This window comes from Phyllobates terribilis, unplaced genomic scaffold, assembly GCF_046119375.1.
Source record: "Phyllobates terribilis strain yellow unplaced genomic scaffold, ASM4611937v1 Scaffold_2__4_contigs__length_985480577, whole genome shotgun sequence".
Taxonomy (NCBI): domain Eukaryota; kingdom Metazoa; phylum Chordata; class Amphibia; order Anura; family Dendrobatidae; genus Phyllobates; species Phyllobates terribilis.
Window position 1 is genome coordinate 378131285 of NW_027362762.1, and position 17124 is coordinate 378148408.

Here is a 17124-nt window from a genome sequence, read left to right on the forward strand (position 1 = left end):
CCCAACACGCCTATTCCCCTTTCCACCAGCAGCAGGCCTTTTTCCACTCATTTTGGTGGTTAACTAATTCACAACTCTGGAGTTGTTTGCACAAAAAAACAATGGATGGTAACCGAGCAGAGCTGAGTGGCCAAACTGTGGTATTAGGCCAAAACTATTGGCTGGGTTAGATGCAGAAAAAAATTATTTTGAATTTGCAACCTGATGGAGGTCAGTATAGATGGATTAATAGAACAAGACCCACACACAGCTAGAAGCCCAATATTTTTTCAGAGGTAGATGCAGAAAAAAATATATTCAGTTTGCAACCTGATGGAGGTCAGTATAGATGGACTAATAGAACAAGTCCCACACACTGCTAGAAGCCCAAATATTTTTTCAGAGGTATTGTAGATGCAGATAAAAATTAGTTTTAATTTGCAACCTGATGGAGGTCAGTATAGATGGACTAATAGAGAAAGTCCGACACACTACTAGAAGGCCAAATATTTTTTCAGAGCTAGATGCAGAAAAAAATTATATTCAGTTTGCAACCTGATGGAGGTCAGTATAGATGGACTAATAGAGAAAGTCCGACACACTACTAGAAGGCCAAATATTTTTTCAGAGGTAGATGCAGAAAAAAATATATTCAGTTTGCAACCTGATGGAGGTCAGTATAGATGGATTAATAGAACAAGACCCACACACAGCTAGAAGCCCAATATTTTTTCAGAGGTAGATGCAGAAAAAACTATATTCAGTTTGCAACCTGATGGAGGTCAGTATAGATGGACTAATAGAACAAGTCCCACACACTGCTAGAAGCCCAAATATTTTTTCAGAGGTACTGTAGATGCAGATAAAAATTAGTTTTAATTTGCAACCTGATGGAGGTCAGTATAGATGGACTAATAGAGAAAGTCCGACACACTACTAGAAGGCCAAATATTTTTTCAGAGGTAGATGCAGAAAAAAATATATTCAGTTTGCAACCTGATGGAGGTCAGTATAGATGGATTAATAGAACAAGACCCACACACAGCTAGAAGCCCAATATTTTTTCAGAGGTAGATGCAGAAAAAACTATATTCAGTTTGCAACCTGATGGAGGTCAGTATAGATGGATTAATAGAACAAGTCCCACACACTGCTAGAAGCCCAAATATTTTTTCAGAGGTACTGTAGATGCAGATAAAAATTAGTTTTAATTTGCAACCTGATGGAGGTCAGTATAGATGGACTAATAGAGAAAGTCCGACACACTGCTAGAAGGCCAAATATTTTTTCAGAGCTAGATGCAGAAAAAAATTATATTCAGTTTGCAACCTGATGGAGGTCAGTATAGATGGACTAATAGAACAAGTCCCACACACTGCTAGAAGCCCAAATATTTTTTCAGAGGTACTGTAGATGCAGATAAAAATTAGTTTTAATTTGCAACCTGATGGAGGTCAGTATAGATGGACTAATAGAATGATGCTATGCCCAAAAGATTTTACTTCACTAGGTGCAGTAAAAAAATTGGTATTCTATACACAGGTGGTATATCTTGCAACACAGATAGGCTACTCCACTGACTAACACACTCTGCAATAGGCCAAAAAGGATTAGCTTTGCTAGATTCAGCCAAATGCTGTGAAAAAAACTTGCACAGCACTGGCACAGACCTGCCTGGCAAAAACTGATAGGAACTCATGTAACCTAGTCCTGAAAAGGACTGCAATTACAATTAGTCTTTACTCCCACAACCGATCTATTTAAGAGCACAGACCTCCCTGATAAAAGTCGTAGGAAATGCTGTAACCTAGTCCTTAAAAGGACTGCAATCACAACTATTCCCTACTCCCAAGCTATCTGTATATTTGTGCGAAAATTGGCTTGAAATTAACAAGGTATAGCGCACACAGCAACAGCGGTGCCGTCTAACACGCAGCTGCAGCAGTGAGAAAATGGTGGCGACGGGGAAAATGGCTTGGTCTTATAGGGCAAGGACATGTGACATACACTGCCAGTGACACATGCCCTTGCTTGTGTGAAAAAAAGCACTTCGCTCCGTGTGTGCGCTGCTGATAGGCTGACAGATTGCACCTCCCCACTGTAAATGCGGGAAAGAGAAAAAAAAATGGAGATCTTCATTGTTCCTGCAGAGATCCATCCCCTGCCCCTCCCCCCGCCCCGCTGTACACTCAAACTGCGTATTAACATTAATTTTCATCATTACTGAGAAAAAATCCAGTTATGATTTTGGTGCACGAACAGTTATTGAACATAACCTCGAACAGCCGAATTTTTCTCAAATTGTTCGTGTTCGCCGAACGGCTCGAACACCGCCCAAAACAGCTCGAATTTGAGATTGGCGAACAGTTCGAGTAGAACAACGCTCATCTCTACTCACAAGGAGTGGAAAGTTTCAAAAGATGGTGAGGGAGTACCTTGCCGACCATACCAGCATCCTCCGTGATTGCTCTGTGCCTTTTAATTATTGGGTATCCAAGCTGGACACTTTGAATGAACTCGCCCTGTACGCCTTGGAGGTCCTGGCCTGCCCTGCCGCTAGCGTGTTATCGGAGCGTGTTTTTAGTGCCACTGGGGGAATTATAACTGATAAGCGCACTCGCCTATCAACTGACAATGCTGACAAGCTGACCCTTATCAAAATGAACAAGGGCTGGATTGGGCCAGACTTCTCATCACCACCAAATGACAGCAGAGTAAAAAAGTCAAATCCACTGTGTTATTTCGGGAGGTGTATTCACATGCACCGCTTCACACCCACACATGGGTATACGCTTCCTCAATTTGGCTGTTTTATGTTCTTCTCCTTATCCTCAACCTCCACCACCACTATACCACCAGGGTGCCAGCATTGCAAGTTCCTCCGTCCTTATTTTTGTCAGCTTTTGCTTGGAAGGCATAAGCAAAGACTGTGGGAGACCCACTCCCCAATAATGGGACTTATGTTTGTAATATGCTGTACTGCATGGCTCTTGTAAGGGGCATTGCAAGTTGCTCCGTCCTAATTTTAGGAAGCTTTTGCTTGGAAGGCATAAGCAAATCCTATGGGAGACCCACTCCCCAATAATGGGACTTATATTTGTAATATGCTGTACTGCATGGCTCTTGTAAGGGGCATTGCAAGTTGCTCCGTCCTAATTTTCGGAAGCTTTTGCTTGGAAGGCATAAGCAAATCCTATGGGAGACCCACTCCCCAATAATGGGACTTATGTTTGTAATATGCTGTACTGCATGGTTCTTGTAAGGGGCATTGCAAGTTGCTCCGTCCTAATTTTTGGAAGCTTTTGCTTGGAAGGCATAAGCAAATCCTATGGTAGACCCACTCCCCAATAATGGGACTTATATTTGTAATATGCTGTACTGCATGGCTCTTGTAAGGGGCATTGCAAGTTGCTCCGTCCTAATTTTTGGAAGCTTTTGCATGGAAGGCATAAGCAAATCCTATGGGAGACCCACTCCCCAATAATGGGACTTATGTTTGTAATATGCTGTACTGCATGGTTCTTGTAAGGGGCATTGCAAGTTGCTCCGTCCTAATTTTTGGAAGCTTTTGCTTGGAAGGCATAAGCAAATCCTATGGTAGACCCACTCCCCAACAATGGGACTTATATTTGTAATATGCTGTACTGCATGGCTCTTGTAAGGGGCATTGCAAGTTGCTCCGTCCTAATTTTTGGCAGCTTTTGCATGGAAGGCATAAGCAAATCCTAATGGAGACCCACTCCCCAATAATGAGACTTATATTTGTAATATGCTGTACTGCATGGCTCTTGTAAGGGGCATTGCAAGTTGCTCCGTCCTAATTTTCGGAAGCTTTTGCTTGGAAGGCATAAGCAAATCCTATGGGAGACCCACTCCCCAATAATGGGACTTATGTTTGTAATATGCTGTACTGCATGGTTCTTGTAAGGGGCATTGCAAGTTGCTCGGTCCTAATTTTTGGAAGCTTTTGCTTGGAAGGCATAAGCAAATACTATGGGAGACCCACTCCCCAATAATGGGACTTATGTTTGTAATATGCTGTACTGCATGGTTCTTGTAAGGGGCATTGCAAGTTGCTCGGTCCTAATTTTTGGAAGCTTTTGCTTGGAAGGCATAAGCAAATCCTATGGGAGACCCACTCCCCAATAATGGGACTTATGTTTGTAATATGCTGTACTGCATGGCTCTTGTAAGGGGCATTGCAAGTTGCTCCGTCCTAATTTTTGGAAGCTTTTGCTTGGAAGGCATAGGCAAATCCTATGGGAGACCCACTCCCCAATAATGGGAGTTTTGTTTGTAATAATTTTTGGAAAGCCTTCCATTCACTGCTTAGGCCAACAGTGCACAGGAGACCCAGTTGCTATAAATGGAAAAAAAGGTTTAGTTAAGGCCCTCTGACCTCCATGTCAATTCCACTGTATGCCCTATAACTTTGTAGCCGAACCGCTCCTTTTGTTACAGAAACATATCCTACAAGACATATCTGGTTGACTGGCCTGATATTGATGTGAATGGTCCCTGTTCCTCCTGCTCTTTCTCCTTTGCCACTACCTCATCCATCATTTATCACCTGAAGCTTTGTTTTAACGGGAGTCATAGAACTTGGATAGTAGCAGGAAAACATCCAGCAATCCTCGGAGGAGTTAGGATATGCGCCAAAATGCTGACCACCTCAGGCCTAGCCGCTACTACATACATGCGCTTGCATTCCAACAAAACAAAGCAGATGCTAACTTCTATCATCCTCATCATGCTCCTCACCTTGGCACTCTCAACTCCCCTGATGGAGAAGCCAGGGCCCACCGGAGGAGTCTGGTTGTTTTGTGGGCTCGGCCAATGCTGCCCTAAAGCAGGCCAGGCTAAGAAAAGTGTGGGAAAGGTTACCGGGACAAATAGGGGTGGCTGGGGACCGAGTATGGACACCGGGCCGCCCCCTGGAGGCTGGGGAGCAAGCGAGGACATCTGGCCACCGGGCGGCTGAGGACTGAGTATGGATACCAGGCCGCCGACGCAGCCATGGCGTGGTGGCCAGATTCCGCCTCCACATGCCTAAAAGGCCCAATTTAAAGTGCAAACAAGCAAGCAGTATGGTATTGCAGCCTGGGGGTGGGTGGGTGGCAGGCTGCATACTTGCGCTTGCATTGCAAGAAATGGGAGAGGTACAATTGAACACTGCCCTTAGACAAGGACTTGAACGGGGATAGCTGCAAGTCTGCAACGACAGGTGCAGGGTGGGAGGCATCTTCGCATGTACCATGAACAGGGGTTTGGCATGCACACACTACAGCGGAATAGGCTCTCCTTCCCACTAAATGCACTGGGGAGGGCACAGGTAATGTTTTCGTATACGCGCTTAATCTTATGTATAAGGCATGTGGCACCCCAGGGGTCTGGTTTCCACAGTAATGTAATGTTATGTCTGAGAGCAGGTGGGAGGTCCTTTGGTCAGGGATCCTGTGCATGCCACACCTCCTGCTCAGTCTTGGGAGGGGAAGAACTTCCCCTATATAAACCCGGGGCTGAAGCAGGGTTAGTCAGTCAAGGAGAGTAGAGACAGAGAAGCAGCATAGGAAGAAACAGCAGAAGCTCAGTGGGAGCAATACTACTACGAGTCAGGGGCTGGCAGCTGCAGAGCTCGCCCTGACTGAGAAGATTTCTTACCGGACCCGGAGTCCGAGGCTGTGGGGACTAACTCCTACCCAGCAGCAGAATCCGTCAGGCAGGGGATTTCAGGTCCTCTGGCCAAGAAGCCCGAAGGCACGGTCACACGCGTGGGACCAGCACCGCCATCATGGAGCGGAAGCCATTAGAAGGCCCCGAGTCACCGGTCATACGGGTGAGCACCACACGGTACACTCAGGGACGTGGGCTACTTATACCCGCTTCTAGCAAGGTAGCCAGAAGAGTACAGTCAGTTTGGGAGGCCTACAACTCCGCCTGGCCAGGGGAGATCCAATCTGCTCAAGGACTGACCAGGCCCCAATCGCTAGCCAGTACTCCGGGAGGGTCTATCGTTGTCACCAGTAAAGACCCTGAACTACACCGTACCGTCTCCGAGTGGTTCCTGCTACCCCCATCATCCACATCTGCTGCCCTGAGGCCATACCCCTCCCGTTGGGGGTTATACCATCTACGCTGCACCATCCATCCACCGGCCTCAGCGGACTGTCCTGCAGCGGCAGCTCCATAGCTGCATTCAACGGGTGGCGTAGTCGTACAACATCTACCGCTGATACATCGCCGCTCAGTTTGACTCCCTGGGCACGGACCGGGTCACCGCCACGAGACTACAACCCTCAAGAGATCCGGCTCCGGGTAAGCTCCCGCGTGCGCAACGCAGCGCGACACAGGCCCAGGGGCGCGTCAACTTTGGCGTAGTCGGCAGGATTTCGTGCCCGCAACCACCGGGTACTGCGTGCCTGAAAAAGAGACTTTTCAAACTTACCTGTGGTGAAGATTCCCGCCATCCGGCGCCATCTTCAGCCTTCTTCCCGCCATCGGTGAAGTTTCCCGCCATCCGGCGCCATCTTCTGCCTTCTTCCCGCCATCCGTGGAGTTTTCCCGCCATTGGACGCCATCTTGAGGACGCCGCGCGGGAAGAAGAGGGGCGTGGACTCCGAAAGCGCGCGAGAACTGAAGCCCCGCCTCACGTCCGGACGTTGCGTAAGGTCCTGGAAGGAGCCCAGCAGACGCCGACGTCACAGGAGCGCGACGGAAGGTCCTCAACCCTGACGATCCACTGCGGAGCCGCGGCCTACGGAAGAGGATCATCGCAAGGTAGGCCACGGTCCACTAGGGGGGAGGAAGATGTCGGATACGGGGGAGAGCTTCACTGCCTCAACCCCCGCCAGCACTACCGCTGCTGCAGTTATGCCCTTCACCATGCCCTATATCCCCGGAGCAGCTTGGCTACCCCAGTACTCAGGGGAGTCACATACCCTGTATGACTTTAGAGAAAAGCTGGATAGCCTCTTCCAGGTGTACCCCCTCACAGAAGAGCAAAAAGTGAGCATCCTGGTGGCCCAACTAACCGGGGCAGCCAAAAGGGAAGTAAAATCCTGGCCACCTGGGAGGAAGACTGTCGCAGGGATACTAACCCGGCTGAAGGACACCTTTGATACCCGCACCTCAGCCGAGATTAAGCTTAGATTCTACGGGTGCAAGCAGCGAGCGCATGAGAGTATAAGGGACTATGCACTAAACCTACAAGAGGCCCTGAGGGCCATTAAGCAGACCGACCCTGATGGAGTGGGAAACGAGGACAGGCTGTTGACCGAACAGTTTATAGAGGGACTGTATTGTAATACCCACCGAACCCAGTTGCGGGCAATGGCCTTACAGGATCCCCATCTGGGCTTTGCACAGTTCAAGGACAGAGCCATCCGGGTGCTCCGAGAACCGGCACCGGGTGGCGTTGTGACCCACAGGCGCCCTGCTATCACTTACCACCAGGAGGCGGCGCCCTTGTCGGCAGGGCCTGTGGGAGCTGATGCGCAGGCTTTGGACAATGACCCGGCTCCAGACCTACACCATCAGGTCCAAGAGCTAGCTAAGAGTGTTGCTGCGCTAACCCGAACTGTGCAGTCTTTACAGGCTTCCACCCCAGGGAAGATCCAGCTGGCATCCGGACTGGAGGACATCCCGTGGCGTCGACCAAGGAGGACCCCACCGGCCAGAGGAAGACCCAGTGACCGATACAGCGAGGACGGACGACCCATCTGCCGCCGCTGCAATCAACCCGGACATATGGCAAGGTACTGTTCTTTAAACGGGCACAACCTGGGGTAGAGGGCCAACCCCCAGGAAAAAGATCACCAGGCCCATCGAACTGGCGCGACAGATATGTGGGAGGACGTCCAGTCTTGCCTGTGGTACTGGATGGCATTCCCATGAGTGCCCTACTGGACACCGGGTCACAGGTCACCACCATCCCGTACGTGCTCTTTAAGCAGTACTGGAATGACTCGGATATTACCCGCTACCCTGACGACGACTTGAGTATCATCGCCAGCAATGGCCAGCCCGTGCCACAGATCGGATTTAAAGAGGTGACCATCAAAATCGGTAGAGTCGAACTGGCAGCACAGGGACTGATCATTGTAGATATTGACAAACATGAGAGTCACCCAAAAATAACTCTAGGAACTAATGTAATTGAAAATTGTCTTGCAGAGGTGATTTTCCTTTTACAGCAGGTTGCCAAGAACGCCAGCTCCGGCGAGCAGCGGGTGCTCCAGAAAGAGATCCGGGCACTGATGCGACGGCAACAGGTGGAACTCTCCGGCGGTGAGATTGGTAGCGTAAGAATGTGTGACCCTTTTCCTATTGCCATGCCCCCAAAAAGTGAAATGATGATTTGGTGCCGGGCAGCTATTGGTCTGAGAGGTAGAGATTACCAGGCAATGGTAGAACCAGTTTACTCGGACAGTAGGCCCACCATTTTGACAGCACGGGGGGTGGTTGATGTACGCCATGGGAGGGTGCCCGTTCACATAATAAATATCGTGGAGAGGGAAGTGTACCTGCCCCGGTATGCCACGCTAGCTAAATTATATACCATTAACCAAAATTCTATACAATCTGTGGAACCCTTGCCTCCATCTCACCCGGAGGAAGGTAACGGCTCTAAGAAAAACATGGAGGACTGGTGTCAGCAACTACATCTGGGTACTGACTCCACTCCCGCACACCAGAAACAAGGAGTCTATCGGGTGGTTCAAGAGTACGAGAGAGTGTTCAGTAAACACCCGTTAGACTTCGGGCGAGTCAAGGGGGTAGAACACCACATCCCCACGGGAGACCATCCTCCTATAAAAGAGAGGTATCGACCCGTACCCCCTGCCCACTACCAACACGCCAAGGGGATGCTTAGAGACATGAAGGAGGCTGGGGTGATCAGGGATAGCTGTAGCCCCTGGGCAGCTCCACTAGTCTTAGTCAGAAAAAAAGACAACACCATGAGGATGTGTGTAGATTACCGGAAAATCAACCGTATCACACACAAGGATGCGTACCCCTTACCAAGGATAGAGGAGTCATTGGCTGCTTTAAGATCTGCTAACTTCTTCTCTACCTTGGATCTCACTAGCGGGTACTGGCAGGTTCCTGTAGCAGAGGCGGACCGGGAGAAGACCGCATTCACCACCCCGATGGGACTTAGCGAGTTCACCTGCATGCCGTTCGGACTCTGCAACGCACCAGGAACCTTCCAACGACTAATGGAGTGTTGTCTGGGCCACAGAAACTTCGAGACGGTCTTGTTGTACCTGGACGATGTCATCGTATATTCCAAGACGTATGAGGACCACCTGAAACACCTGGCGGAAGTGTTCGAAGCTCTGGCGAGTTACGGCCTAAAGGTGAAACCCTCCAAGTGTCACCTCCTGAAACCAAAGGTGCAGTACCTGGGACACGTGGTGAGCGCTGACGGAGTGGCTCCCGACCCTGATAAGATCACCGCAATTAAGGAATGGCCAAGCCCCTCCAGCGTAAAAGAAGTGCGGCAGTTCCTCGGGTTGGTAGGCTACTACCGAAGGTTTATTCCCGGTTTCACCAAAAAGGCAGCACCTATGCAGGACCTCCTGATAGGCCAGTCCCGGAAGGCCAAGAACCAGAAGCCGCCCTTCAAATGGGAGGAGCTGGAAGAAGAGTCCTTCCGCCAGCTGAAGATGGCCCTCACGGGGGACGAAATCCTGGCGTACCCGGATTATAGCCAGCCCTTTATCCTCTACACCGACGCCAGTAACATCGGGCTAGGAGCCGTACTGTCCCAGATCCAGCAGGGGAAGGAACGAGTAATCGCCTACGCCAGCCGAAAACTGCGACCCACCGAAAGGAATCCCGAGAATTACAGCTCATTTAAGCTAGAGTTCCGGGCCGTAGTATGGGCAGTCACCGAGCGCTTTAAGCATTACCTCGCTTCTTCCCGGTTCACCGTGTACACGGATAACAACCCGTTGACACACCTGGACACGGCAAGACTCGGTGCCCTGGAGCAGAGGTGGATGGCCCGTCTGTCCAACTACGAGTTCACAATCAAATACCGGGCCGGACGCTCCAATACCAACGCGGATGCCCTGTCCAGGATGCCCAACCTGCCGGACGAAGGAGAAGATCCGGAGGGACTGGAAGAAGTTGAACTCCCTGCGTTCCACCGTCATGGGACTATCCAGTATTCCCACCGGGTAAGGAGTAAGCAGGCTGCTACGTTGAACCCCTTACCTCACTACAACTGGGCGGAAACGCAAGACAGCGACCCTGCCGTCCGACTGGTGAAGGAGATGCTGACTCGCCCGGAGGCTTGCCTTGAACCAGACGCTCCGGAGGAAGCCAAACAACTATGGGCAGAGAAGAGTCGACTGTTCCTTTACAAGGGGAAGTTGTGCCGCAGAATGGTTAACTCCCGGACGCATGAACTACTCTGGCAAGTAGTGGTGCCACGAAGAGACGCAGCCATGGTGATGGAGGCATACCACGACGGAGCTGGACACTTCGGGTGGAAGAAGCTGGAGTTCCTGCTGCGCGAGCGATTCCACTGGGTAGACATGAGGGGAACCATTGAGAAGTGGTGCAGAGACTGTGGCCCGTGCAACCTGAGAAGGAAGGACCGTGCCAGCCAGAAGACTCCCCTGCAGTCCATCGTCACCCGGCAACCGTTGGAACTGGTAGCCTTGGATCATGTAAAACTGACCCCAAGCAGAAGTGGCTACGTCTACGCGTTAACCATCGTGGATCATTACTCCCGGTTCTTGGTTGTCGTCCCCGTCAAGGACTTAACGGCTCAAACAGCAGCTAGAGCCTTCCAGCAGCACTTTTGCCGTCCACACGGGTACCCGGACCAAGTGCTGACGGACCAGGGACCTGCCTTTGAAGCGGAGGTCTTCCAGGAATTCTGCAATCTGTATGGCTGCCGGAAGATAAGGACGACACCCTACCATCCGCAAACTAATGGACTTTGTGAGAAAATGAACCAGGTGGTAATGGATCTTTTAAAAACGTTGCCCCTGGAAGAACGCAGTCTGTGGCCTGAGAAGTTGCCCGATCTGGTGGACCTATACAACCACATCCCGGTAGGTTCCACCAACTGTACCCCGGCTTACCTAATGAGGGCAAGACCTGGTAAGTTACCTGTTGACCTGGAAATGGGAGTCCTGACACCCGAGGACACTTCATCAGAAACAGACTGGGACACGGAGAGGCAGCAGCAGTACCGGAGAGTACAGGAGAGCGTGGAGCGAAGTCTCTGTCAGGCTAGGGAAAGACAAGAGAAAACTTACAACCAGTATGCTCCCGCTGTTCCCCTGGTACCCGGAGAGCAGGTCTTGAAGAGGAAGAGACGGCTCCACAAGTTGGACGACCAGTGGGAAAAGGACCCGTACACCGTACTGCCCTCAAGCCACGAGAACCCGAAGGTTTGTACCATCAGTAAAGACGGAGGGGAAACCACAGCTATTGTATCCCGGGACCACCTGAAGAAGTGTCCCGAACAACTGAGGAACCCTGAAGAGGAACAAGAAGACCATCGACCCGTAGAGGAAAGGGAAGATATGGTTAGTACTGTGCTCGGGGACTTCCCTCGGTCTTGGACTCAAGTCAATGGTGCAGTTGTGGTACCCGTACTCACCTTCCTCCAACCAGCATCCCAAGCACCTACGGAGCAACAGGTAGAGCTGGAAGAACAGCCGGTCCAGGAGGCAGAAGACCCCACACCCGCAGACCAGGAGGATCAACCCTCTGCTTGCAGTGAGCCTGCCATATCCCTAGTGAGCCAAAGAGCCGGTAGACAGCTGCCCCGTTTACCCTTGACAGCTCCTACACCCTGTAGTTCAGGGCTAGGCAGTCAGCTCCGTAGGTCCACTAGGGCCACTAGAGGCCAGTTACCCGCACGGTGGAGGATTTGAAGTGTATAAATTGTTTTAATTATGTTTACCTGTGTATTGTTGCTTGTGTATAATTTTGTGTTTCTAGTTATTTGTAGGAGTCCTTGGTGGATTTACCGGGAATCCTTGTACATAGCTGGAGCGTAACCCAGGATGGACTAGAGACTGTTAAGGACTCGGGGTAGGACAGACCCCTACCTGGTTACGTCTCCCTGTTTTGGTGAAATGGACACCTTGCTTTCTTCAAAGACTGCACCCGGTTACGGACATGCCGTGACCACCTTTATGTGTTTCTTATTGTATTATTATTGTTTATATCTTGTTATGTTTTTCTAAAATATGTTTAGTCCCGGAGTACTAAATTTTACTAGGGGGGAATGTGGCACCCCAGGGGTCTGGTTTCCACAGTAATGTAATGTTATGTCTGAGAGCAGGTGGGAGGTCCTTTGGTCAGGGATCCTGTGCATGCCACACCTCCTGCTCAGTCTTGGGAGGGGAAGAACTTCCCCTATATAAACCCGGGGCTGAAGCAGGGTTAGTCAGTCAAGGAGAGTAGAGACAGAGAAGCAGCATAGGAAGAAACAGCAGAAGCTCAGTGGGAGCAATACTACTACGAGTCAGGGGCTGGCAGCTGCAGAGCTCGCCCTGACTGAGAAGATTTCTTACCGGACCCGGAGTCCGAGGCTGTGGGGACTAACTCCTACCCAGCAGCAGAATCCGTCAGGCAGGGGATTTCAGGTCCTCTGGCCAAGAAGCCCGAAGGCACGGTCACACGCGTGGGACCAGCACCGCCATCGTGGAGCGGAAGCCATTAGAAGGCCCCGAGTCACCGGCCATACGGGTGAGCACCACACGGTACACTCAGGGACGTGGGCTACTTATACCCGCTTCTAGCAAGGTAGCCAGAAGAGTACAGTCAGTTTGGGAGGCCTACAACTCCGCCTGGCCAGGGGAGATCCCATCTGCTCAAGGACTGACCAGGCCCCAATCGCTAGCCAGTACTCCAGGAGGGTCTATCGTTGTCACCAGTAAAGACCCTGAACTACACCGTACCGTCTCCGAGTGGTTCCTGCTACCCCCATCATCCACATCTGCTGCCCTGAGGACATACCCCTCCCGTTGGGGGTTATACCATCTACGCTGCACCATCCATCCACCGGCCTCAGCGGACTGTCCTGCAGCGGCAGCTCCATAGCTGCATTCAACGGGTGGCGTAGTCGTACAACATCTACCGCTGATACATCGCCGCTCAGTTTGACTCCCTGGGCACGGACCGGGTCACCGCCACGAGACTACAACCCTCAAGAGATCCGGCTCCGGGTAAGCTCCCGCGTGCGCAACGCAGCGCGACACAGGCCCAGGGGCGCGTCAGGCACACCAGGACAAATAGGGGCGGCTGCGGACTGAGTATGGATACCTCGCTGCCGAAGCAGCCATGAGGTAGTGGCCAGCTTCGGCCTCCTCCAAACTAAAAGGCCCCACTTCAAGTGCAAGCTAGCAGTATGGCATTGCAGTCTGGGGGTGGGTGGGTGGCAGGCTGCACACTTACACTTGCATTAAAAGAAAACAAAGCAGATGCTAACTTCTGTCATCATCATCATGCTCCTCACCTTGGCACTCTCAACTCCCCTGATGGAGAAGCCAGGGCCCACCGGAGGAGTCTGGTTCTTTGGTGGGCTCGTCCAATGCTGCCCTAAAGCAGGCCGGGCTAAGAAAAGTGTGTGGGGGGGATGTTCCAAGGAGAAATAGGGGCGGCTGGGGACCGTTTATGGACACCCGGCTGCCCCCAGGCGGCTGGGGACCGAGCATGGACACCCGGCCGCCGGGCGGCTGGGGACTGAGTATGGATTCCAGGCCGCCAACGCAGCCATGACGTGGTGGCCAGATTCCGCCTCCACATGCCTAAAAGGCCCAATTTCAAGTGCAAGCAAGCAAGCAGTATAGTATTGCAGTCTGGGGGTGGGTGGGTGGCAGGCTGCATACTTGCGCTTGTATTGCAAGGAATGGGGGAGGTACAATTGAACACTGCCCTGGGACTAGAACTTGCACGGGGATAGTTGCAAGTCTGCATCTTCTGATGCGGCAAGGATCACTTATGATGGGCACACTTTTAGACAGTGACCTGGGTGTCAGAGATGCTTCCAGGGGTCTTCCCCATGCTGTTCCCATGTCTTTTCAGCACTTTATGCATGTGTCACACAGCACATGGCCAGATAAGGTTGTAAAATGTTAAAATGACATTTCCCGGTGAATGCATTTGTCACAGTTGAAAGCAATACAAAAGTGCAAAAACGCATAAAAAATGCTACTTGTGAACATAGCCCAAGGTGTGGAGGAGTATTTTTGTTTTTGGTTATTTATTTTACCTTATACACAAGTCTTTACCCTGGAAAAGAAATTCCTTAACATATTTCACAGGAAAAAAGTTTCAGTTTCGTTTTTGAACGTTTTATTGTGAGCCCGTAAAAGTGGCTTAATACCTCTGACCACTTTGTTGACAGCAATGACCTGGGGGTCAGAAATGCTTCCTGGGGCGATCCCCATGCTGTCCCCATGTCATTTGAGCACTGTCACTATTGTTTTGGGCACTTGTTAGGCTTTTAAAAGACTGCCGGGGGTGCCACCGCAAAAATGCTCGGGTCTCCCATAGACTAACATTGGGCTCGTTGCTCGGGTCGAGCACCCGAGTATCACGGCGAGCTCGGCCCGAGCTTCGAGCACCCGAGCATTTTAGTGCTCGATCAACACTATCACTTATGATGGGCACACTTTTAGGCAGTGACCTGGGAGTCAGAGATGCTTCCAGTGGTCTTCCCCATGCTGTTCCCATGTCTTTTTAGCACTGTATGCATGTGTCTGATGATGTGTCACACACCACATGGCCAGATAAGATTGTAAAATGTTAAAATTACATTTCCCAGTGAATGCATTTGTCTTGGTTGAAAGCAATGCAAAAGTGCAAAAACTCATCAAAAACGCTACGTGTGAACATAGCCTAAGGTGTGGAGGAGTATTTTTGTTTTTGGTTATTTATTTTGCCTCTTATACAAGTCATTACCCTGGAAAGGATGTTCCTTAACATATTTCCCAGGAAAATCCATTTTGGTTTCTTTTTTGTATGTTTTATTGTGAGTCCGTAATAGTGGCATACTACTCTAACAACGTTGTTGACAGCAGTTACCTAGGAGTCAGAAATGCTTCCAGGGGTCTTCCCCATGCTGTTCCCATGTCATTTGAGCATTGTTCCCGTCGATTTGGGCAATTTTTAGGCCCTCTGCCGACCGCTGGGTGGAGCCGCCTGAAAAATGCTCGAGTTTCCCATAGACTTACATTGGGCTCGTTGCTCGGGTCGAGCACCCGAGTATTCCAATTTGCTCGACCCGAGCAACGCGTACCCGAGCATTTTAGTACTCCCTCATCACTAATGCATATCTCTATTTATGAATCACTTTGGAATTTTTTGTTTATTCCATGTACTCTCCATGCAGCAGCCCTCTGTTTTAATCTGGTCATGGAACAACTCAGTGACTTCCTAGTGGGTGCATTATCCCATATATAAACATGAGAGTAAATAATTGTATAATACTTACGCGTTTATGAATCTCTTGGTTAACTGTTTCTTCGCGGGAAGTTTTTTTCACATCTAGAAATCTAACTAATGGTCCAATAGTTATTCCCTGTATTAAAATACACATACATTTTACATTGCAATATTCATGTGTTGTACAGTGCCTACAAGTAGTATTCAACCCCCTGCAGATTTAGCTGGTTTGATAAGATGCAAATAAGTTAGAGCCTTCAAACTGCAAACGAGAGTAGGATTTATGAACAGAAGCATAAATCTTACAAACCAAAAAGTTATGTTGCTCAGTTGAATTTTATTAAATTTTAAACATAAAAGTGTGGGTCAATTATTATACAACCCCTATGTTTAATATTTTGTGGAATAACCCTTGTTTGCAATTACAGCTAATAATCGTCTTTTATAAGACCTGATCAGGCCGGCACAGGTCTGTGGAGTTATCTTGGCCCACTCCTCCATGCAGATCTTCTCCAAGTTATCTAGGTTCTTTGGGTGTCTCATGTGGACTTTATTCTTGAGCTCCTTCCACAAGTTTTCAGGAGACTGACTAGGCCACTCCAACACCTTGACTTTTTCCCTCTTGAACCAGGCCTTGGTTTTCTTGGCTGTGTGCTTTGGGTCGTTGTCTTGTTGGAAGATGAAATTACGACCCATCTTAAGATCCTTGATGGAGGAGCGGCGGTTCTTGGCCAAAATCTCCAGGTAGGCCGTGTTATCCGTCTTCCCATGGATGCGGACCAGATGGCCAGGCCCCTTGGCTGAGAAACAGCCCCACAGCATGATGCTGCCACCACCATGCTTGACTGTAGGGATGGTATTCTTGGGGTCGTATGCAGTGTCATCCAGTCTCCAAACGTCACGTGTGTGGTTGGCACCAAAGATCTCGATCTTGGTCTCATCAGACCATAGAACCTCGAACCAGTCTGTCTCAGAGTCCTCCAAGTGATCATGAGCAAACTGTAGACGAGCCTTGACATGATGCTTTGAAAGTAAAGGTACCATACAGGCTCGTCTGGAACGGAGACCATTGCGGTGGAGTACGTTACTTATGGTATTGACTGAAACCAATGTCCCCACTGCCATGAGATCTTCCCGGAGCTCCTTCCTTGTTGTCCTTGGGTTAGCCTTGACTCTTCGGACAAGCCTGGCCTCGGCACGGGAGGACACTTTCAAAGGCTGTCCAGGCCGTGGAAGGCTAACAGTAGTTCCATAAGCCTTCCACTTACGGATGATGCTCCCAACAGTGGAGACAGGTAGGCCCAACTCCTTGGAAAGGGTTTTGTACCCCTTGCCAGCCTTGTGACCCTCCACGATCTTGTCTCTGATGGCCTTGGAATGCTCCTTTGTCTTTCCCATGTTGACCATGTCTGAGTGCTGTTCACAAGTTTGGGGAGGGTCTTACATAGTCAGAAAAGGCTGGCAAAAGAGATCTTTAATCCACACATGTGAAGCTCATTATTCTTGGTGCCTGAACTACTTCTTAATACTTTAGGGGGACCAAACTGAATTCTTGTGGTTTGAGGGGTTGAATAATAAATGACACTCTGAATTTACTTTTAACATTTAAAAAAAAAAAAAAAAAAATTTGCTGCAGTGCATTTCCCACTTCCAGGCTGATCTACAGTACAAATGTCACAATGCCAAGTTAATTCCGCATGTGTCAACCAGCTAAATCTGCAGGGA

The 17124-nt window shown here is 49.9% G+C and overlaps 1 protein-coding gene across 1 annotated transcript in view; it reads right to left on the bottom strand.

Moving 5' to 3' along the window:
• SLC9A4 (solute carrier family 9 member A4) overlaps nucleotides 1–17124 on the bottom strand; it is a 356947-nt gene that overhangs the window by 55393 nt on the left and 284430 nt on the right. Inside the window, exon 6 of the mRNA XM_073664760.1 lies at nucleotides 15449–15535. Within this exon, the coding sequence (XP_073520861.1) occupies nucleotides 15449–15535 (87 nt within the window). The remainder of the gene's footprint in view (nucleotides 1–15448; nucleotides 15536–17124) is intronic.